The sequence below is a fragment of the Falco biarmicus genome, chromosome 10 (genome assembly GCF_023638135.1).
Source record: "Falco biarmicus isolate bFalBia1 chromosome 10, bFalBia1.pri, whole genome shotgun sequence".
Taxonomy (NCBI): domain Eukaryota; kingdom Metazoa; phylum Chordata; class Aves; order Falconiformes; family Falconidae; genus Falco; species Falco biarmicus.
The window spans coordinates 2240982-2264363 of NC_079297.1; the positions used below are offsets into that span (position 1 = coordinate 2240982).

General features: G+C 49.1%; 1 protein-coding gene across 4 annotated transcripts in view; it reads right to left on the reverse strand.

Moving 5' to 3' along the window:
- CBFA2T2 (CBFA2/RUNX1 partner transcriptional co-repressor 2) overlaps positions 1-19296 on the reverse strand; it is a 66105-nt gene extending 46809 nt beyond the window's left edge. For 2 of the 4 annotated variants that reach the window (XM_056353842.1, XM_056353841.1), the window contains exon 1: positions 19197-19296. In XM_056353842.1, coding sequence (XP_056209817.1) covers positions 19197-19224 — 28 coding nt within the window. In that variant the 5' untranslated portion in view covers positions 19225-19296. Of the gene's footprint in view, positions 1-11506; positions 11526-18552; positions 18726-19196 lie in introns of those variants that run through there. The other 2 variants (XM_056353844.1, XM_056353845.1) reach the window with 2 other exon arrangements.
- Between the last annotated feature and the right edge of the window lie 4086 nt (positions 19297-23382).

Below are 23382 nucleotides of genomic sequence, written 5' to 3' on the forward strand. Positions count from 1 at the left end.
AATGAGTAATCCTATTTGGAGAGAGTAAAATCCAGCCCGCAGAGGATTAAGTCTGGTCCAACAGCTCTGCAGCCTGACAATATTTTCCAGATCAATAGCAGTGCTGTTCGATTATGGAGATCTGTTGAAATGCATACATCCACCTCCCTCCAGTTGTGATGTTGGTGATGCTTGTCTTTAATTGCCCACACCCCAGGCTGGGGATCAGGAGCCTTTCTGGCTTTGGAAGCTGTGCTGACAGAGCTCTGTACTGCAGCTGGCTTCCCTGATACTTTGAAAAACCCAGTTACCTGCCTAGATCTGACATTTTTGCCCGAGTCCTTACAGGGCCATCCCCCTTTGGCATGTATTTATGGTGCAGACAAGCTCTGGAAGCAGAAATCCTCCTTTTTTGCAGGTAAGATGATGTGCTTTGACAGCTGTGTCCCAGATCAGGCATGCTACTCTGGGCTCCCAGTACTCCCCACTACCTCCCCTGTGGAAGATCTTCTAACAATTAAGAAAACACATATTAAAGCTTATCAAAGCAGGACTTGTCAGCAGAACTTGTGTTTTCGGTCTCATCCCAGAAAGAACAGCATTTACAATAAAAAACAAGCCATAAAATGCAGTGATAAATCCCAAGCCTCTTCCCTACAGCAGGGTCATTATACCCCAGTGGGCTTCCTGCACCTCCCTCCACCGGTGACTTCCCTCCTGCAGGCTGTGACTTTTCCCCTGATAATGGCTTTTCCTTCTTTATCTTGGGTCTTTTAACGGAAGCCTTTCCCCTCACTTCATCCCGACCTTCCCTCTCCGGTCCCTGGGACTGCTGCATCTACAAGTACTGTGAGGCTTCTGGTCCTTGCCTGGCCCTTTGGAGGAGGTGGTACCTCCCCATCTCACTGCCTAGCCATGTCCTGGCATCGGACAGCCACCAGAAGAGGTTTATTTTCTCATTAATTAGTTGTCAATAACCTGGTAACCTTGATTAAAAATATCCAAATTTCTCACCCAAACCACAGCCTCCTTTTAAGACACTTTAAAAAACCCCAACCCTCTGTTGTTTTGTTCATTCTGTCCCATAAAGCCACCAGTTCAGGATTTTACGGAAGGCTTTTCAGTAGCATCCCAGTTTGTCGGCTTTGCAGGTTTAGCACTGAAGAGGGTTCCCTCCCTTCCAGCCTCACCAAACAACAACAAAAAGTTATGTTTTAAGCAGGTTTTATGGGGGGTGTGTGGTGTGTATTTTTACTTTTTTAAACATTATTTTTTGCAAAGCCCATCCTTGCTAGCTCCCTCTCCTGCTGTCAGTTGGGCCTTTGGACCTAACAAATGGTGGGTTTGGGGAAAGAAAAAAAAAAAAAAAAAAAAAATCAGAAACAACCCAGCGCAGCCCTTTGCGCCTGGCCCGGCATTCCAACTCTCTGCTCCCGGCTCCACCAAGTCTGATTTAGTAGCACTGCTGGGAGCTATTAGTTTACGAAAGAACCAGCACGCCCACCCAAGCGCAGACGACTGCGAGAGGCTCCTCTTACACCACTGCCATGTGCCTTTCATTCTGCCCGGAGAAGTCGGAAAGGTTGCGGTTTCGCTTAGGGCAGGAAGCCAAGGAGAAACCAGCATGGCAGTGAGCGAGGAGAGCGCAGAGGTCAGGCTGAGAAGGGCTGGATTTCATCCACACCCTGGTGCTGCTGCATGAGAAAGTATTAATTAATGGGATGCTTATTGAGAGAGTTCAGCCTCCATCAGATCTTCCTTTTATTCTGCCTGTTGCTCCTCATTTCCATGTCCTGTAACCACTTCTTCTTTCAAAACCCTTTTTCCCTTTCCACTACCAGGCTTTTAATCTCTTTTCTCACCTAATTTCTGCTTCCACCATCTCCCAGCCCCTCACCTACTTCCATCCCTTCCCCGACAACACAGAGAAGCCCCAGCATCCCCAACAGCTGATCCTGAAGATCAGCACGGTCATGCTCAACCATGATAAGCCCACGGCATCTGCCAAGCTCAGCCACCTGCCCGGGTATCTGCAACCTACCCAGAAACAAAGCATACATCAGCCTCCAAAAAACACACCGCATGGGGAACCACACAGCCATTCCCCACACGCTGCTGCCGCTTCTCCTGGTGAGCTGTGGGCACTCTCCCTCGGTGCTAGGAGAAGGAAGTAAAGCACACTGCTTCCCACCCACAGTTCATGTTGCACTGGCGTTACAAGGCAGAGAGAGCAGCCGGCTGCTGCTGGGAGCCCCCAGCCCCACACGTGACGAGCCTTGCGAGCTGCTGCTGCGTGACATGCAGAAGAGTGAAGCATTAAGTGTAGAATGGGAAAACCAACAACTAGTGTGGGTTATGCATCCCACCAGGTCTCCTCTGTGAGGCAGAAATAACAGCTAGATTGAGTGACACGGGTGGTAACATGCAAAGTCTTCCAATAGCTGCCAGAATTTCGGCAGCTCATTATCAAAAAATGCCTGGTTTGAATGTAGGATAGTGTTAAGTCCCTGAAAGTGAAGATCAGCTCTGTGGTGGGAGAGGCAGGGAGAACAAAAGGAGCAAACAAGCAATGAAGCATGATTTTAGAGACATTTGGGTTTTGAGATTCTCCAACTGTCTTCTATTAGGATTGCATCTGTATTTGGGTGCCTAAAAAAAGAGGGGAAAAAATAAAGGGGAAGACTCATTTCCAGAGGTGCAGAGGAAGCAGCATGGTTCCTCCTGTGTGTCTGTGTTTCCACTGCCTCAGGGGTGCTTGGATGCAGCTCAAGGAGGACCAGGCGCAGTGAATGAGGACCTGAAATTTTATTACCTTCATCTTCTTTTGGAAGCAGAGCCTATTTGCAGATTTACAGCTTGTGTCAACAGGAAGTTCATGTTTACAAGTTTCCAGGAAAAAAAGCCAGCATTCCTGTCCTATGCGATAGCTCGGTGGGGACGCTGCCTCACATGGGAGTTCTCAGATTGGTATGCTAGACAGGAATGAGTTTTAGCCATGTAAAACATCCAGACAAAAAGATAAAGCTATGAAAAAATTGAAGGCCAGAAGGAAAACAGTAATTCAGCAATTTGGTGGAAAATACACAGCAAGACAGCATAGCCATTTCTGGAAAAATACTTTTGTAGCATCTGGGATTCACACTTCAAAGCAACAGAAGAATTTCAAGAGGACAAAAAACTATATTCAGGCACTAACATGAATTTTTCTCGTCTGGTCCAAGTCTCTTGTCATTCCCATTACACTGTTCCTCCAAGGGTCAGCAGCCAAGCTCGGCCTACAGTCACACCAGGTGGCCCCTCTCCTCCCCACAAGCGCAGACATGGTACCATAGTGGTGTCTGGTGGTGCCTCTGGATCCACCAGGACCTGCCAGGATCCATCCTCCCCCCTGAGCTCAACCCCAGGTCAAGCCTCCTCCTCTCTAGAGTCACCAGCATCAGAGAGGTTTGAAGGACAGCGAAGCCACAGCCCACAACCAGAAAGTGCAGGTAGCAGCAGCTTGCTCTAACCCCGAAGCAGGGCCATGCCAGCTGCAGAACAGACCTCTGGCAGCAGTTCCACCTCGAAGCCTTCCTGAAAGGGAAGTGCAGAAAGCTGCTCTGCACAACGACACTCCAGCACCCTGCACATCTCTGCAGACCGCGTTAGTACAGCAGCTGGTATGCTGCAAATTCTCACCCCAATTTCACAGCAACTTCCCCCTGCATAAAAGCCATGTTTTCAAGAGTAAAACTTCAAATGCTAAATCTCAAGCTGAGGACACCATTTATTGCCTTCAGCAAGCAGGAAACCTGGGCAGAAACAGCCCCATCCTGTGAAACCCGGTCTTAAAACCATCGTCTTCCATATGGTTATTGAAAAAATCCAAAACCAAACAAAAAAAGCAACCCTCTTTCAAAAATTACACAAAACGAGGAGACATCAGCCAAAGGTCAAGCAGCTAGCACTCTACCAGGATGCCAAAGAACTATATTCAAATCAGTAAATATTTATTTAGGCCATGTTGTACAGTTTAGTAAATACAATTACAGAGTGCCTAGGGTAGTTTCGGATCTCCTGAGCACATATTGGACCCAGGGAAAATTTCTGTCTTGAAAATGGACATTTTCCAACAGAAGACTGTTTCAATCAGAACATACTTCTAAAACAAACTCATTCAACAAAACACAACAGGTACAGAAAATTAAGTCTCAAAAAAATACAGCTACCTTCTCCTTCGACAAACAGCTGAAGAAAACCAGGCTGGTGAAGCACACAACCTACCCACCCTTAAAAACTCCCAGGATTTAACATGCAGAAGTTTCAGACCAACCCAGCTAAAGAGGAAGCCAGTAATTGCTGGAGGCATCAGCTCCCTCCAACCCCACCACATCTGTACCCAATACTTTGAGCCACAGCTGCCCCCCCGCACAGATTTTAGGTGACCCACCTCACCCAGAGGTGCACATCTCCACTCATCCCCTGGGCATTCCAGCTCTTTCCATATCAACCCAGCAGCACTAATAACGAAATTCCCAGTGGGGTCCGAGAGATGGGGAGGAGAAAGTCATGCAAAGCTCCCAAAACTTTTTTTTCCATCCAAAGTGCTTAGGAGGAAACACACCATTACTGAGGAGCTGCCTGCCCTGGATCCAAGCATTTTACATCCAGGTAACACTGTCCTTACGCAAGGGGATGGAAGCCATCAGATCCCTTATCATTTCTCCATAGGAGAAAGGGGGATCCATCTGTGCTTTGTGGTCCCCCTAGCAAGCTCCCTGCAGCAGTGGAGTGAGCAGAGCGAGTGCTCAGCACCCTGCTCTGCTTCATGCACCCCCGGCCTCTCCTGTTCCCACAAACCTGGTAAGTAATATACTGGAAAACACTCAGGACAGTTCAAAGCGAAGATTTTTCAATAGACTGAAAAAAGCATTTGGTGAGAGCATCACATCAAAGAAGTCAGAGGTCTTCCACCCCATGCACAGGACATACATGTTCGGACAATTCTCAAGAGCCAGCAATAGCCAAAGGTCTGTGTGCTGAAGTTGATTAACGTGCACACAGGGGAATAAGGAAGAGGCCAAAAATTACCTTCAATCTAAAACTCGGGTCTACTAAACCTGAAGCTTCAACAGCTGTCAAACCCTTTATTTTCTACACCAAGAGTTCTTAAAAAAAAACAACTCAGGGGAAAGAGCAAGAAAGAAACACCTTAATTTAAAAAACAATAATAAAAACCTGGAGTAGGAGATGAAAGAGAGATACTCATCAAAAAAGCTTCTCCAAGGTGGGGCTGGATTTGATGGCACAGGTGGTTAAAAGGCAGCATTCTGGAAATAGCTGATTCCATTTGGCTGTGCTGCTACTGAGAAAAAAAAATAATAAACCAGCTCGAGCATACACTTACTTCCTCTTCATTTCATTAATCCTACCCAGAACCATCGCTGAGGTGAAGCCGTGTTTATTGCAGACGGTTCTGCTTCAGGGTGTGCTCTGCCCAGGTGAAATAGCACGCTGCGGGGCTGCTCCTAACTCTCCCCAGCTGTGTTTTGCTGACGGTCCTGAACGTCCCCACCTGGTTCTGCAGATGGAACAGCTGCAGTTAAAGGCAAACACCTGGCCCACCACAGCCCTGCCCCGCGTTGCAGGGGGAGATTAGAGTTACACCGGCTCCTGCCCTACTTAAGCTGTACCAGTATTTGGATTATAAACGCCGCGTTTGTGGTTAATAACCTGACTGCTTTGAGCCCAAGTAACTTGAAATGCTGCAGGCTGAGTTTTGAGTTCAGCATGACTTGTTTATGTTCAGTTAATGACCATGGTCAGCTTTCCACTGACTGGCCACCAAAAAAATCCCTGAAGGAGTGGGAGAGATGAGCGACAGATACACCACCCCTCCTACTCAGAGCTGCAGACCACCATTGGGCGCCCCAACGATCGTATGCTTACAACCAGTTGCACCCCTTGCACAACAGCTCGGGGTTGCACCGACCCAACCAGGGCTGCCAAGGGGATGCAGCCCAGCGTGCTGCAGCTCCCCCAGTATCCCTGCAGCCGAGCCCAGCACCGCGGTGTGTCCCAGGCAGCCAGGCTCACAGCACGCCCTGCTCCGTGTAGGGAAAGGTAAGACCACGCATGCTCCAAGCTGCTCATGTCTGACCTGATGCTTCAAGCCATAGCATAAGTACTTTGAATTTTACTTCCCTGCAGATCTAGAAGAATAGATGACAAATATATAACCTTTAGGGAACATCATTATGAGCAGAGCAAGAGAAAAACATTTCCAGGGGGGATTTTTTCAGCAGCCATTTCAAGTAACACCTCTCTTCAAGGTAATAATACTGCAGTCTGAGCAGGCTTCTAGTCCAAGAGTTCATTCTTCTCACAACTAAACAGCAGCGTAATACATCTACCTGATTAGCAGTGCTGCTTCAGCATTTCTTTTCAGCATTTTCCTGCAAGTCCTTGCTCAGTGATGACAATATTTATATTGGGAACACAAGAATATGCAACTATGCCACTACAAACTGTAGAGACAGACGGTGCACTTAAAAAACCCCAAACAAAACCACTTCCCGATAGGCTCCAAATGTCTGGACACTACAGCATCAGTCAAAGAAGCTACCTGCTACTTAGCAGTGACTTTTAGATGACCTGAACCTAATTCAGAATCATAGTCATATAGGGGAAAAAATCCCTGAGATGTAATAAACTTTTTGAAGGAGATAATTTGAGGGCAAAAATTAGATCTTGCAAGGCCAAACTGACAGGAATTAGTTCAAGAAACGCTGCAGGGTCAACTTGTATTAACTACAGAAGATCCTTCTGCAAATTAAAAGGTTTTCCTGCCTGCTTGTTTGGGGATATGGAAAAGCTGCAAACTCACCCCCTAAGGTTCGCACTAACGACAGAGGCTGCTAAATGCCAGAAGGAGTCTCAGAGACGAGATGTTGGAATGATAAGAAGTGCTGAAGGTGCAGCCCACTAAAATTCTTCCATGTGTTCAAGAGTCAAGTCCAACCAAACCGACATTTATAAAAGCTCCTCTTTGGGTCCTCTTGCTGAGGAAAAAAGAGTGATGCTCTGACCTGACACAACCAGTCATGTTGAGGGATAATTCCTTCGCTCTTGGGTCCTGTTTACAAACACCTGCATCCCTGTGTCTCTTGGGTACCCAGCCTCCCCCTTGCCTTGGCCTTTTCACAGTCCATCTCCGCAGGCAGGCGAAGTTTACTACACAAATGGAGTGTGGCTGTCTTCTTGACGCATGCAGAACACATAATCCCAGAGAGATAATCCTGATTTAATGATGAAATTAAGGACCTTTGATCAAACAAATAAATTTTATAAAAGCTCTATTAAAATATTCCTTAAGTCTCTGGGACAGGACGACGGACCTCTAAAATTAATTTTGTATGTGACTCTCTCAAGCTGTGTAATGTAACATGAGTCAGGGACAGCAAACTGCTCCTTCTTGTTTGCAAGACACCGTAAAATCTCTAACAGCACTGGAGGCAAATTTCCCATGCTTATTGACATCTGCCTGCCACCCCTTCAACGAAATGCCTCATCCTCTGCCTGCCAGAGGAGCCAGAGGACACCACGATCTCTAGCTCACCCAACTCCATCTCTCCAACTCACAGCACGCCTCCTGCACGCCAAAAATGGGACTGACAGTGGTACAGCCGACCTGGCCACGAGAAAGTGGACCAAAACCACCCGCTGATTTCATACAGACCAACAAACTGAGAGGTGGCAGGAACTCTGTCAAAGCCAACTCGGGCTGCAGTTGAGCTAGTGACCTCCCAGCTGAACTTTCTAGCCTCTGCCAGTCAGTACCAGGTTTTGCATTAAAAAAAATCAGATTTGAAAACAATTCCTCATTAAAACTTAGGTGCAGAAACCCACTTTATGCTCACTGTACAGAAATCCTCAGGCACTTGTTTTCTGACCTCATGAGAACTTGCTCCAGCACCAGAGAAGAACCCAATGAATTGACATTTCAACACTTTCTTTTACCCTCAAGTACAAACACGCAGCTTCTGAGAAAAAACAGTGATGCTCTGACCTGACACAACCAGTCATGTTGAGGGATAATTCCTGCGCTGTATCAGTGACTGGAATTACCAGAGCTTTGCCAACAGCTTAATGAGATGGAAACTCACGCTCCCACTGCCAGAATTTGTTTGTCGGGGTATAAACTATTTGGATGCTCCGAATATTTTGCTTCTGTGTTATAAAACAGGTGCGAAGAGGTACATCTCCATTCACGGAGCTGCTGCTCGGAGAAGCGCAGCCATTTGGACAGCACCATCGGTGACAGATTTAAATTCCTGGCATGTTGCATGTACACAGGCAGATCTGTCCACTGGCTCATCCTCGCCTCGGTTGTTCTGCTGATCTACAGACTCAGCCCATGCTGGAGAAGCAGAGTCAGCAGAGAGAGGGCTACCGTGCCTGGTCACCTGAACAAGCCTGCGCATGCCACCGCTTCTCATCCCATCTAGGGTGGTTCTTTTTTAGCTTTTCTTTGGGGCTACTATCAGCAGAAGTGGAACCTCCCTGGCCTTCAGACTGCGAAGACCAGCAATGACTGCACAAATCCTGCATAAAGGAGCAGAAAACCCAGCTTGCTGCAAAATTGTGCCGAGGGAGGCTTTGTGCAGGGCAGAGAGGGGTGGTGGGTGCATTTGGGGAGGTACCAAAGTACTGCTGCACCCAGCAGCACAGCATAGGGAAATGCCCCTCTGGTGGCTGTTCCTAACAGGGCTCACTCACGGGAGCGAAATAACAACAGGCTTTCACTGAACAGGGCTGCAAGAGCCTGGACAGCAGCTAGGTCACATCTGTCCACAGTCCACTTGAAGCAGAATCCGTCCCATGTGGTGCTGCCACGTTCTGCAGGGCTTCCTGGGCCACCTTACACCACTAAGAGCAGCACAGTAACAGTGCAGTGCTGGTGGGAACTGAGGCAATCCTTACTGACACATGCAAAAGGGAAAGTGGAGATCCTATATCCAACCAACCATCCTGTATGGTATCTGCGAGACTAAAGGCAAGAACTTCTGCATGGACGAGATCCTGGTCTCTGATGCTCAACTATCCGTAAATCATCAGAAAAGTCATCAGCACTGATAGAAGATCAAGGAGATGTGGTAAACTACATTCAGGAGTAGTGACCGAGTCTACAACTGTTATTTTTATGAGCATATTTTACCATAAAAGTCTTACAAATTTCATCCCATTAACTTTATCTCAAACTTAACTTTCTTAATTAGAGGTATAGGGCTCAAGGGAAACTGCTGTAATTATTAAATGGGAAATAAAACCTGATGAACACAGTAGCTGCAGTGACTGAAGATGTTAACATTTAAATAAAACTGGCAGCAGTCAAGTCAAGAAACATCTAAAAAATTACCTGCTCAACAGTTTGTGTACTCTAATAGTTGTTTACCCATTCACATGCACAAAGGTTGGTTTTTTTCCTCTTGCTAAAATCAATACTACACAGGGAAAAAGAAACGATTTGTTCAATGAGACAAGTATATTCAAGAAGAAAAAGGACAGACAAGAGCATGTGAACATTTCTGGAGTACCACAGTGCAGAATCAGGCCAAGCAGGTGCTTTTAGATATGGGCGGCAGGGATGGCAATGCTAAAATCAAAGAGGGTGCAGGTCACCCCAAACACTCCTTTTGCAAGGTCCCCATCCACAAGCTTTCCAAAAGAGGGGTATCTGCTGCTGTCCAAGATTCTTCCCAAGATTCCATCAAATTAACTTCTAGGTACTCAGCATACCTAGATTGTAGTGGTTTGACCCTGGCTGGATGCCAGATGCCCACCAAAACCGCTCTATCACTCCCCTCCTCAACCAGACAGGGGAGAGAAAATACAACAAAAGGCTTGTGGGTGGAGATAAGGACAGGGAGATCACTCTGCAATTACTGTCATGGGCAAAACAGACTCAACTTGGGGAAATTAATTTAATTTATTACCATTCAAATCAGAAAAACACCTTCCTCCCACCCATACCTTCTTCCCAGGCTTAACGTCACCTCCAATTTCTCTCCCTCCTTCCCCCAAGCAGCACAGGGGACAGGGAATGGGGGTTGCGGTCAGTTCATCACACGCTGTCTCTGCTGCTCCTTCCTCCTCACACTCGTCCCCTGCTCTGGCGTGGGGTCCTCCCTGGGCTGCAGGTGGAGATCTGCTCCACCGTGGGCCTCCACGGGCCGAGGGGCACAGCCTGCCTCACCGTGGTCTTCACCACGGGCTGCCAGGGAATCTCTGTCCGGCGCCTGGAGAACCTCCTGCCTCCTTCTGCACTGACCTGGGGGTCTGCAGGGCTCTTGCTCTCACACAGCTTCATTCCTCTCTCCCACTGGCACAGATATTTTTTCCCCCCCTGCTTAATATGCTGTCACAGAGGCACTACCACTGCCCCGATGGGCTCAGCCTTGGCCAGTGGCAGGTCCATCTTGAAGCTAGCTGGCATGGGCTCCATCAGACATGGGGGAAGCTTCTGGCATTTTCTCACAGAAGCCACCCCTGTAGCCCCCCTGCTACCAAAACCTTGCCATGCAAACCCACTAACCTAGATACAGAGGGAAGATCACACTTTCACAGAAAAAATCACCCTCTGCGAGGGGAGAAAGGCACCAACCAGTGTATTCTGAAATGTGGAGACTCGGGTGGACTAAAGGAAGTAATCTGGAGTCAGGCATTTTGCAGCAGAGGAGTAAAACTCTCAAACTCTTGGAGTTGGTTTAGGAGTAGTAAATGGATGCAGGTGATCCGCCAAAAATTCAATTTTGTGTGACACTGATTTGCAGTCCCTGATACCCCAGTCAGATTTACAATCTCTGTGAACAAGTCCCTGCCTGTGTCTAAATTCTGGCCTCTCCTTTCTGCATACAACTTTATAGGTGAGGGGTGGCTTGGCTACAGAAGTGGATGTATAGATGACAGCAGAGACTAGGTTAAGGATCTATTCCTGCCTCTGTGATTATCGATACCACAGCCCTGAACCATTTCAGCTCTGCAAAGGTCCTGGAGATGCTCTCCCAGATCTGCTAAACCAGTTTGCTTCATGGTTGCCAAAGATTTGCCGTATTTTTTTTTCTGGAAACCATCCTCAAGATTGCTGCCTTTTCTCTCCATCTCTAAGCAGATCTCCTGGCAGAAAAAAACTGGTCCCGGGAAGCAGATGGCTCTGTGATAAGGATATCAAGTTTAATACAACTTCCATCTATGAAGGGGGATGAGAAGGGAGTAGGGAAGGCTCAGAAAGCTAGAAACCTGGATGCATCAGCTCGTACATGCACGCAACCATGGCGCAAGCACTGAAACACACTCAAGTACATGCCCAGCCTCAAAGAGCGGGCAGGTGTCTAGGCTGACACAAGTGATCTCAAGCTAGGCTTGAAGGTTTTTCAGTGCCTCCTGATCTGTGATAGTTTAGGAGTGGAAATGCATCACTGAAAGAACATTCCTGAAGTCAACAGAGTTTCTCAGCACAACATAAAGTACAGAGTGTATCGTTACTCACCATGGGAAGGTGATCCATCAGCATCTGTAGTGCGAAGAGGGAAGCAAACAGCAGAAGGAAAGCAAAGCGCTAGAAAGAATTTCTGGCTAGAATTTGCTGCTTTAAATCTTCACGTGAACATGGGCTGTGTGCTGCAGAATGCCATGCTCACATCGCGGAAGCAAAATGGGCACAAGGCTTCCATCCAACTCAGATTTAATGGCATAGAAGATAGATCCGCTCTTTGAGAAAAATCCCAATTGTTGATTTCTGTTTTGTCTGGCGATGGAGCACAGTATTCCTCCTTCCTTCCTGCCAAAAGTGGTGGAAGTATGATGTACTTTAAAGTAATTACAGTACCTCATCCCAGAAATGGCTGCATTTCAAACTAGGCAGGAGATACAAAAGTGGGGAGTGGCTCCCTGATGAATGTTTAACCTGCTTTCAGACCTCGGGATGAGAAGATGCTCTTCAAAACAAACTATGGCGTTTTGCTTCCAATACCTGTCTGATTTGTCTCCCTTTGATCTGCCTGGAACTGCTAGCACCTCCATGCTCTTGCTGGCAAGTCCAGGGCAGCACTGCCCCAGTGCAGCAGCCACAGGCAGGAGCTGCCTTTCTACAATACGGCTCAGCTTGATACAGGTTTTTTTTTGTTGAACTGATGTCTCTCCAACTCCTCAGAAAAACTGGCTAACATTTGGCTGTGACAACCCTGTGCCCTTCTAAATACACAGCCTGGGTTTTGAGTATGCCTGGAAGTGTTCAGTATTCTGATTATTGGTAGAACAGCCACAATTATCCAAATAAAACTATTACTACATTGGGCCTTAGATCATAAATAGAACTTAAATGGATTTTATTACATCCCAGGAAGCAAGAGCTACAGAAGGAAAAGTATTGCTAAGTGTGCATTGCTACTACCTATCAATTTCTCCTAAACACTCAGCACTTAAGAAATACCCAAAGAAGCACACTGCTCCCACAGCATAACTACTTCAAATTCCCCTCTGAGCTCTTCCCTTTTAGCCAACTCGCATGGTACGTTTTAGCAGCTGAAAATTAAAGGGTCACAATATTGAGCCTTCAGGTATCAAGTTCACAATGGAAATAGCAGCTGACACAGGAAAGGGCACCGCTGAGCACGGTGGTAATAATTCTGTTGCCTCAGAGCTGGAAGCAGCTCCCTTACACCAAGTTTGTTATTTAACTCAGCAAGAAATGAAAGAAAATGCCACAGCCGTGGATTTATTCCTTACACAGCCTCTTTCAAATCATACTCCAAAACCAGAGCCCCACTAGCAGTGAGAGTCCCTAACTTTGGCTGCAGCATCCTCTTTAATTCAAGTAACTCCCTTTCAAGTGCCAGCGAACGCAGTGATGGCAGTGGCCTAAGTGAAGGCTGTGCTGTCCTTCAAGCCCAGGCGAGCTCTTCAGCTGGAGCCCAGCTTCCAGAAGACTTCACAGGAGGCAAACACAACTAGATGCCTCAGGTCCAACAGCAAGGAACGACAAATCCGGGATGTCTGACAGCCACCGGCCCCGGCAGGAACAAGGAGGGCTTCTGTGGGGCCCCGGGAAGCCAGCCAGATATGCCTGCTTCCCTTTTGCCCCTCCTCACGTCATCCAGAAAAAGCCATCTTGCCACCCCAGGGACTCCCCACCTGGGCCCGCTCTGTGGTGACAGCCCAGGCCTGCTGTTACCTCCCAAACAGATGCATTTATTCTCTTGAGAGTCTCCTACATCTTATCTAGCTGGCAGTTTCCAAACGTCGATCGCCAAGTCCAGCTAAAACCACTTTAAGCCCTTTTAGGCAATTATTCCTGAAAGCGTTCCGGCTGGGGAGCAAGGAAGGCAGAACGGCAGCCCCGCGGCAGGGTCCCCCCTCGCTGTCCTGCTGGGACGGGTATGGAAAGCACCTCCTGCACCCCGCTCTGGTGCCGCTGTAAACAGGACCTGGCACGGGAATGGATGTACAGTTTACAAAGATCCCTTGCTTCAAGCAAATTTGCCTCTCAACACATGGCCAAACTCTCACGCAATAAATTAACTATTTGGCAGCCACTGAACTAGCACTGGAGCCAAACCAATTAGGGTTTAATGTGATCCCAATTTCCTATTTCTGAGACGGGGGTTGGGGAGTGGGGGGCAGAGAAGGGGGAAGAGGAGGGAGAGAGAGCAAACTAAATCCCCTCCTGGTTTATAAATCCTTGCCAATCATCCCAGATAAACCTGTCACCCACAGCTCTAAATCTGTATCTGCACTCGCATGCTCCAAGGGACGCTATGGGAAAAGGCGCATTGGATGCAGCCAGCCTGATTCTCGACATGTGTTTTCCATACTTGGGAAATTCAATCATTTAAAAAATATTTACCAAGCTTTGTCTTTAATTAGAAAAACATGACGACGGATAAGGCGAGTTATTGTTTCTAAGCTAGAAATGTCAGAGATCCTAATGATGTCAGAAGATAAACCCCATTACTGACCCACGTACGCGCTGCCAGGCCGGCAAATGTTTCAAAGGTTTTTTTCATCTCCCCTCAAAGTTCAGCCCTTTACAGTCACAATTTATCAGTGGCTTCTTGCCCCCACCAAACCTAATCAGTGAGGAGGAGGGAAGACTCCTGCCTGCAGATCAGCTAGATGGGGTGTTTTAATGCAAAAGAGCTTGCACAGCGGGGGAGGAACATGGGAGCCATTTGACTTCTTCGTGTTTTAACATCCTGACTACAGTACCGCCCCTGCACATGCAATTATGTGCCATCACCTAAAATAAGCAAATTAATCTCATTGGCACCTGGAAATGCCGCAGGCTGACATCCCCAACCTTTAAAAAAGTGTTAAAAAGTTTCTGCTTAACTAAGACCAACTGAAATATTTGCTCCTAAGAACAGAGCCACAACATATTGTGTACCACAATACTCACAAAAGAAAAGAAAGCTGATGGTGCTCCAAGCAAGAAAACCACAAGTGTTTGTCTGCCCAGGACCATGTGTGACCATACAGATGTACCCCACACTACAGCTGCTTTTCCACCTCCGTTTGCTCAAGCACCTCCAGTCAGACGCAGAGACTCCGCAGGCAGGATGCACAACTTAAAAGTATAAAGCAAGTATTTGTTGGCTAACAGATACAAAAGATAGCTGGGATGTACTGAGTTATTAAGCTAAGCATTTGTGTGCTCACCAGTCCTGATAAGGCGTCTGAAGAGTCAGGCAGGGTCCCTGGATCAGCTCCCCAGCACTGCCCAGCTGCTGTCTGCCGCCAGCCCAGTCCCACCAGAGTCGGTGATGCTCAACCCAACCATCCCTCACCAGTCCAGCCTACTCCCACCTACACCGACAATGTACAGCCTCCCTGTTTTCTTTCCTATAGGTTTTTATAGCTCCTTCTCCTCCTCCTGTTGCCTCCTGTCAGAAATGATAAAATGCACACACAAGCCAAGTGGGAGCATCCCAGGTGATATATTTGGAGGAACTTGCTGTTACAGCAACTAGGTGCACTATTAGGAAGTGACAGACTAACTCCCAAGAGATCATGAGGATTAAAAATATGGATGCATGTAGTTCAGGGAGAAGCTGGTATTGACACTAACAAACCGGTGTGTCTATTAAGTCCACTTGGAGAAAAGCAGCAGTAATTCTGCAAGCACTCACTAAGCATCCATCCGATTATTTTATGACATCCACAGAAAAAAAATGGCTAATGCTACGCTTTCCATTCAAAATCATACCTGTAATGAAAAAATTCTGTAATATTTCAAAAAGCTTCAAAGTGTCACTGATAGACCCAAAGTCAAGACAACAGCATACCATTTATCTTCTGAAAATATCCTTGCAACCCAAGGTTGAGGGCTATTATCAACTACTATCTTAAATACCAACATAAATCTACACTGGACAAAATCCCTGCCTGAATAGTCTGATCCTTTAAATTATACCAAGACCGCAAAGCACGTCTTTGAGGAAAACATATGTGCAGACTTTGACCTCAAGGTCCAATTGCCAGATAAGTTACTACCTGTAGAAGTTAGGGCTTCTCTCTCTAGAAGAACATGAAACAGAGTAAAGAATGTTTGAACTGAGCTCTAAGGTCAGGGTTGATTAACTTGAAGTGCACAAATACAGCCAAAACAACATCCATGACACTTTTCATAGCTGAATCAAACATCCGTGGGTACACAGGTGGGATGCAGCAGGAAAGGATGGGAAGGTGATGGGGACAGAGGAGAAGTTTTCTGCTCCAGACATGGGGTGGACAAGTGCCTTCAGTATGGTGGGTTTTGGCCTGGAAGAGTTTCAGGTAAATTGCCTGTCTGGGTGGATGCATTGACTCCAGGACTTTCTACATTGGAGGGGGAGAGACAGATTCACTTCTCACCTCTGTGAATTTTACAGCAACCCCCTCCTTCTGACATCAAAGAGTTCACCTCTGATTCTTGCCAGCAAAAGGTAAACCTGAGCAGTCCTCCTCCCCACTCCAGTGGTTCATGGCAACATCTTGAGATAGCTGCAAAGCCTTGGAAGCTCAGGCTGACGGAAAGTGTACTCAGCTCACTATTCCACTCCAGTCCTGCTTTTAAGAGTCAGCCACATGAGCTCTACTTGAAGTACATGCTCTTTTCTATCCCCAGAGAAGGTGCAAATCACAGAATCACAGAACAATCGGGGTTGGAAGGGACCTCTGGAGATCATCTAGTCCGACCCCCTGCTAAAGCAAGGTCTCCTCGAGCAGGCTGCACAGAATCACATGCAGGAGGGTTTTGAATGTCTCCAGTGAAGGAGACTCCGCAAAATCAAAAAACTTTTCTTCTCTGACTGCTTTAAAAAGTCAGTTTATTTCATGCTTCTGAACACTGGTGCAAGGGAAGAGAAACACTGTAAGCCTTTAATTTTACAGTATATGAAAATCAAGACTAAGTCCCTGAAAGATCTATCTCCCCGTTGGAAATATCTATGTAAGAAAAGCATGCTCAGAAGAGTCAGTATGTGCCTTAAAATAATATGGAACATCCCAAAGTTTCAAAGCAGTTCCATATTTCTTCCTTCTTTCCAGATCACTCGTTTCACACCGAGCACTGAACCATTTCTCTGTAATACATACCCAAAGAAATCAAGCAACCTCCTGACATTGCCAGCAACTGGATTTATAATACAGCAAAAATCACTGGGCTGATAAACAAGGCAAAGCATATAATTTGTGCTTATAAAAATTATGAGTCTACAGCTGGTTATTCACCTTCTTGAGAGCAAAGATAAAATCCAACAATGTTCTTGGGCAGACACTAGGCCCAAGAACTAAGTGATGTGCCAGCGTTCAGCCTGTTCAATAACTGGCACTAACAGGACATCATTACCTGCTCTATCTACAAAGCTGCTGAAGGCTATAAGGTGTATTTACGTGCTTATGCTTGTAAAAGAGCTGTGTGGCTCACCAGGGTTATCATTAGCCCTTCACCAATGGATGCCGAGCTGCAGGCGTATTAAAGGTGCCTAAGAAATGATGCTTTAGCTGCCGCCAAGTCATCCAAAGCATCCCAGGTGCTCGTCACCCTCTCTTGCCAGCGGCTACTGCCCTGCTGTACCTGCTGGTGAAAGGTCAGTGCGATCACTTCCTGACTTGGTTCTGTCAGCGGGACCCAGATGAAAACCCTAATCTCAGACATGGTTTAATATTGCTAAACTGAGCGACTATACACACATTTACATGTTCTGGTCATGATCCGGAAAAACATTCAAACAACTTGCCCCAGGTTGCAGAAAGTGTCACAGCTGAGAGAGGAACTGGTTTCACATACCCATTGTGAAGCTATGGCTTTAGGCACAAGATCACTGTCTCCCTCAGCTTCTGTTATTTTAAAGCAGGATTTCGAAGGCCCGTCCCTCCCCCCAGCGCTCAGTCTAAGAGGAACAGGGAATCTCACCAGTCTTTGCATACACCATCAAGCTGTGCCATGAGCAGACACACTGGGTGGGATTTGTTTCATCTAACTCCTTGTTGCCAAAGCCTAAGTCAGCTGTCCTGGACACCCCTTGCAGTCAATGAAAAAGCTCAGGCACCTCCAGTGTGTAATTTGACTCACCCGAAGAGAGATGTCCAAGACTGATGAGATGAATCACCCTCAGAAGCGCTTGCTTCTCCCCTGCGACTGCAGATGGAACTCAGAGGAAGGAGATCAGGCACAAAGGGCTGACTTTTGGACAGGGAGATTAAAGCAGATGACCTCACCCGAGCTCTTTCTGTAGGGCCTTTACTTCAAGGCAGACAAAATGAAAAGCCCTCTATGGCAGCGAGGTTAGGAGCCCATCAACCAGGTACCAGGGTTCTGCAAACCCCCGTGGATGTTACCATGGCTTGCTCACTGCTGTGTCCTCCTCCCGCCGCAGCCACCTGGGCCACCTTTTTAAGTCCGCATGCTTTGACAGACTAATATTTGCAATTGCCTTAAGGGATAAGAACCTCACCCTGAACATCTCCACACATTTTGCACTAAGCAGCACGATAAAGTCTTCACCCACCCTCTGCAATTTCCATCACTTGGTAATTCCTTCCCCATATCGGGAATGAAGCTTTCAGGGTGGTTTCCACATTAGCGTCAGCATCTATCTTTACATTGCTTCCCTATGAGCAATCACACTTCATTTTATAATTCCCTCATTTCCTCTGAGCTTTGGGATGTGCTTTTAACTGCTTTTCTCCTTTCACTGAACTATGACTTATCAACAGCCGCCGCCAGGCCATGATCCAGCCCCGTGTAAATGGCCCGGCCGGGGGCCCGGCCCTCTGGACATCCGTTACAGAGGGACATCGCGGCTCTGGCAGGCACCTCAGCTGAGACGCTCTCCATCCACTCCCAACTGTGGATAAACAAATACTGTGCGCAGAGGCATGGATGAGGAAAACATCAGGAGGTTAATGTGGTGAGAGGCACAGGCTCACCATCTACCCTGCTCCTTGTTGTGCTTCCCTCTCTCCAGCCGACCCGGTCGCTTTCAGAGAGCAAGTGCTGCGGTAACAAACCTGCCCTGAGAAACGCACAACAGCAGCAGGGCTCCGGTTACCCACCAGCCCGAGTAGCAGAGGGTGCTGCACCAGACAGGCTTCACCCAGACACCCCGGGTCGGGGCCCACCTGACCCCTACAGGTCCAGCTGCTGCCGAGGCCACCGGCTGTCCCCAGCCAAGCCAGGGGCGAGCCGGGGGGCTGTGGCCAATAGCGCCGCTGCTGCCCGCCCCTCTGCCAGCGCGGCCACGGCCACCGGGCCCCCGCCCGCCCGGGAACCGCTGGGAAATGCCGGGGGCCACGTCGGGGGCCGGTATGGGAGGCGGGGTTGCCCAGGGCCGCTGCCGGCCCGGCCGCCCGACACTGCGGGCCAAGCACGGCACGCCAAGCACGCTAACCCGGCCCGGGCACCGCTCGCCTTCACGTACCGACGTGCGCAGCGGGCAGAGCCGCGCCGGGCGCAGCCCCCGCCCTGCTCCCCCCGGCAGCGCAGGGCAGGGCAGCCCCGAGGGGCTGAGCCCGACGGCGGGGCCGGCCCCAGCGCTGCCCGCCGCTCCCCGCCTCCAGCCGCGCCGCCCCCCGCCGCCAGAGGCCCGGCCAGGCCGAGGCGGCCCCGCCGCCGCCCGGCCCCGGCCCCGCTAGGCCCTTCGCCCCCGGCCGAGCGGCGCCGGGCGGGCCGGCGCCTCCCCCCGCGCCGCGGCTCTTACAGTGGCAGCCGCCCGGGATCCCCACCATCGCCCGGCTCCTCGGCGCCTCCTCCCGCTCCCCGCCGCGGCCCCTCCGGTCCGGCCCGGCCCGGCCCTTCGCCGTGACGCTACCGGGGGCGCGGCCTACCCGGCCCGCCCCGGCAAGGCCGCGGGAGGCTTGGCCTGCTGCCGGGTAGCGGAGCGGGGAGCCCCTGGTTGACCACAGGCGACGCTTTATATATGAATTTAATTCTGAATTTTAGCCTAGTTGTGGCTTACGGCCTCCCCAAGACCATGTCACCTTATTCCCACTTGTGTGCTGAGGCCGCCCCGGTAACACAGAGGTGTCGGGGCCTGGGCCTGCGGCCCAGCGCTGGGGTCTCGGTGGTGTCACCAAAGCTCTGAGCTGCCTCCTGGCACTGCCTAGGCCCAACTGCAGTTGCCCAACGATGGGGTATCCACTTCTCCAGGCAACCAGCGTCTCACCCCCTTCATCGTGAAAACTTCCTTCCTTATATCTGATCTAAACTGACCCTCTTTCTGTTTAAAACCGCTGCCCCTTGTTCTGTGACTACAGGCCTTGGTAGAAAATCTCTTTCCAGCTTTCATATAAGCCTTTATCTATTGAAAGCTGCAATACGGAAGAAAGGGGCTCTTCCCAAGTACCAGCTAACTCAGGGTCCTTCTGTGGAAAAGCCTTGCTACAAGCTCTCATGGTTAGGTGTGCCGTTGTTGGCCAGGGAGCTTTGTGTCAGGAGATCTCCCATGGGCTGCTGCATTGCCACAAATTCCCCAGGGAGTCTGGCCACAGGAAAACACAATTAGATCTACAGGGAAAAAAACCCAGAAGTTAAGTCAAATATTCACGGCAGTGCTGAGACATGGTTTAACTCTGTGAAGTCCAAAGCCTGAGTGCTGTTTACCTCTGGTGGGTGCCTCAAAACCCGGAAATGTCGGAGCTTGTGATGATGAGTTCTTCACCGAGAGCCTGAGAGTCCTGCCTAGGATTTTTGAGGCTGCAGCCTCTTGGTGAAGGCCAACTGGCATATGAAAACTAAGCACAACCTTGCTCCCATCCTGGAGGGGTTTGCCGTGATAGGTGTTCTCTAGGGAAACTGCAAGCAGGCCAGCTGGGTCAGGGACTTCCTGAAAGACTTGAAAGTAGCTGTAGGAGGAAGATCATGTGTCTGCAAATCGGGTTATAGCCAGTGTTTCTGTAAAATATATATGTCATCCTGGAAGCAGGGCCAGGACTCAGTCTCCTGTCCTAATTAGATCTCCTCACCACCAGTTAGCAAGTCAAGCTGGTACCAGTGTGGCTTTTGATGCCCTGCTGTCTCTTGTCTCAGCCTTGGCAGAGCTCATCACCAGTGAAGGAGAGCTCATGGGATGGAGCAGGAGATCCAAAATGACTGCCCTAAGGCACTATCCATCCTCTCAAGTTGCTGCCTGTATAATCAAGGCAGTAAAAGCTGAGCGCCCTACTCGGGTCTTGGGGGAAAAAGGGTACATGGGTCAGGGCTGCTCTTTCCCAGTAGGACCGTGCTCTCAACAAACTGGGTTTGGGCCCACCCAGTTCTGGGCTGGTGGTTGTTGGCTTGCAGCCTGTTGAAAGGTGAGCTGTGGTGCACTGCAGCTCAGCAGTGGTTATATCAGGGAGCCACAGGCTTGTTTTGAGTTTGCTGACCAGGAACAGGAATCTCTTGGGCCCAGATGTCCCATGATGGAGCAGATCTAAATATGCACTAAGATGACAGAGGCATCTAGTCCCATTGTCCTTGTTTTGACTCAGTGGCTTTGCCTCCTCCCCTTGCAAGGCGCCGGCACTTCCCTGGACCAGCCTGCCCAGCAGAGCCTGCATCCCCCACGCAGCTCTTATCTCCTGCTGCGCTGGCTGCAGCTTGGCTCTGGCCTGTGTTTACCACCACTTCATTTCAGTGTCATCTGCAGCCTTGCTGTGGCCAAATTTGCACTGGCGAAGCTGAAAGGGCTGTTGTGTGGGGTGCTGATAAGGGCTTTGGTTTAATTTAGCTAGTCTCCAAAGCCTGCGAAGTCCCTAGGAGAGCGGCAGGCTGGGCTCCATCAGAAGCTTCACCAACATGATGGGCCCTGGCCATCTGGCGGTGCTCCTCAGACATAGCCTGTCATGTCCCTGAGGCTCACCCACGCTGCAGCCCTCCTTGTGCCTGAGCGTGGAAGCAGAGATGGGAATTGCAGTTCTGATGGCATCGGGCCGTTGCTGCCCTGCTCCGGGTCCTGTGCCTCCTGGGCACCATGACCGTGGGGGGACATGCCCTGGTGTGAAGTGTCACTGCCTAGAATGGGAGTAGCGAGGAGAGCTGGGACTGCAAAGCAGAGTGCTGAGATGTGCTGGGGAAAGCTCTGAAGGAGGAGCTGATGTATCTTCAACTTCCTTTCTCTTTAACAGCTTTGGTGTTGCCCAAGGTAAAGCCGTGTGGGCACAGAGCAGCTCCATGACAGGGTCTGCATTGCTGCTTTGTTTCTAAAGATGAAACAGCTGCAGATGGAAACCTGAAAGAGGGGAGGATTGTGCTAAATAACACCAGGATAGAGCACATACAAGGCTTGAGCTTGCAGACCTCAATGCTGATGAAAGACGTGGGAGCTCAGGACTGCAGCTTGGGATGTTTCCATAGTCATATGTGACTTCCCCACAGAAGCAAGGTCTAGTTTCTACCGAGACGAAGAGGTGTGAGCAGGGATTGGTGTCTCCGTGCTCTTTCTCGGGGGATCTGAGATGAGTAGTGCCAGGGTTGTGGGCAAGACCTGGAGCGTGGGCATGGTCCTTTAGGGAGGATGATCTCCGGACCCTGATAGTCTGCGAGCAGAGGGACCCTGTCACTGAGACACACACTGCTGCTTTAGCCTGCCCTGTGGGGAGCACCTCTTCCTCACCTCCAACCCCACAGATTTTCAGCCATACAGTGAGCTGAGCTTGTGTCATTCTCTCTGGAGCTGGGGTAGAGGTTGGGAAACATCAACAGCCATCGAACGAAGGAGTCAGTTGCAATTTTTGCTCTGTTGATACACTGCTACACAGAGCAGGGTTTATTTGCTCTAAGAGAGAAAAAAACAACATCCAGCCTTTATGAGTATGGATTTATGTTCTGCGTCCAACCGAGCAACAACTGTTCACTTAGCTGATGGATGTTTCTATATGTCCTTTCTCTACGGGCACATGGACTTTATTTGGAACCCTTTTTATCATTTAAACATGATGTACTTGGGACAAGATAAAGAAGACTTCTCAGCCCAGTGCAGTATGTTCGCACATGCATCCGAGAGAGGTAGTACGTATGTCTAAATATATATATACGTGTATCACACCCAATAAGCATCCATAGTTTTGCAAACAGCATTTTTAGGACTATAAATACACAGCCACTATACACGTTATATATCTGTAGCCAGTAAGACACAAAACCCCTTAAAATGTTCATACATGCACTCCACAAGGCAAGAAATGCTCCCATCATCTTTAACACATTTAATTGCCTGTGAGACAAACAGTCAAGTCATGGGCTGTGTTTTTCCATGGTGTACTTCTCTATTTGGTGCATGGGGGAATGGTGCTTGCCCTATGAACAGGTACTTGGCATCTGCTCTGTTGATTTGCTGGCATCCCACACCACAGCTTGTGCCACACTGCGTGAGCTGTGCTCTGAAGACGGTTCTTTTCAGTTCTGTTTGCTGTCCTGCCACGTCCTCACCTGTACCTGAGCACTGATGTAAAGCACCCTTCTGGGTCTGATCTTCTTTCATTCACTGGGATCCTTCCATCTTCTGCTCCAGCTCCTGCAAAGGTCCTACCAAAGGAAACTTCCTTCATTGCATGGTCTTGAGTCCACCTCTGAATAAAGCCTGTCTACCAACATGACAAATGTGGGTGCAGGTGGGAAGCTTGGTCTCTGGGAGCAGGACTTTGCAACCTTGCTCCCATTCTTCTGAAGTGTGGGTTTGTGTGAGCTCCCACCTCGAGGGAGGCCTTGTACAGCAGGGTATGGACCAAGGTGGGTCACCAGCAGGTCTGATGTGCTTAGGTATCTCTCCTGGGCTCTGTCCCTGCAGCTGGTGAGGTAGCTGAGAGCAGCTGGAGGTTGTTCTCTCTGTGGATCTGTGTTAAAAGGAGGGAGTGGGATGCTGAGCTGGAGGTCTCCCAGGTTGGGGGGGGTGTCTCAGCTGATGA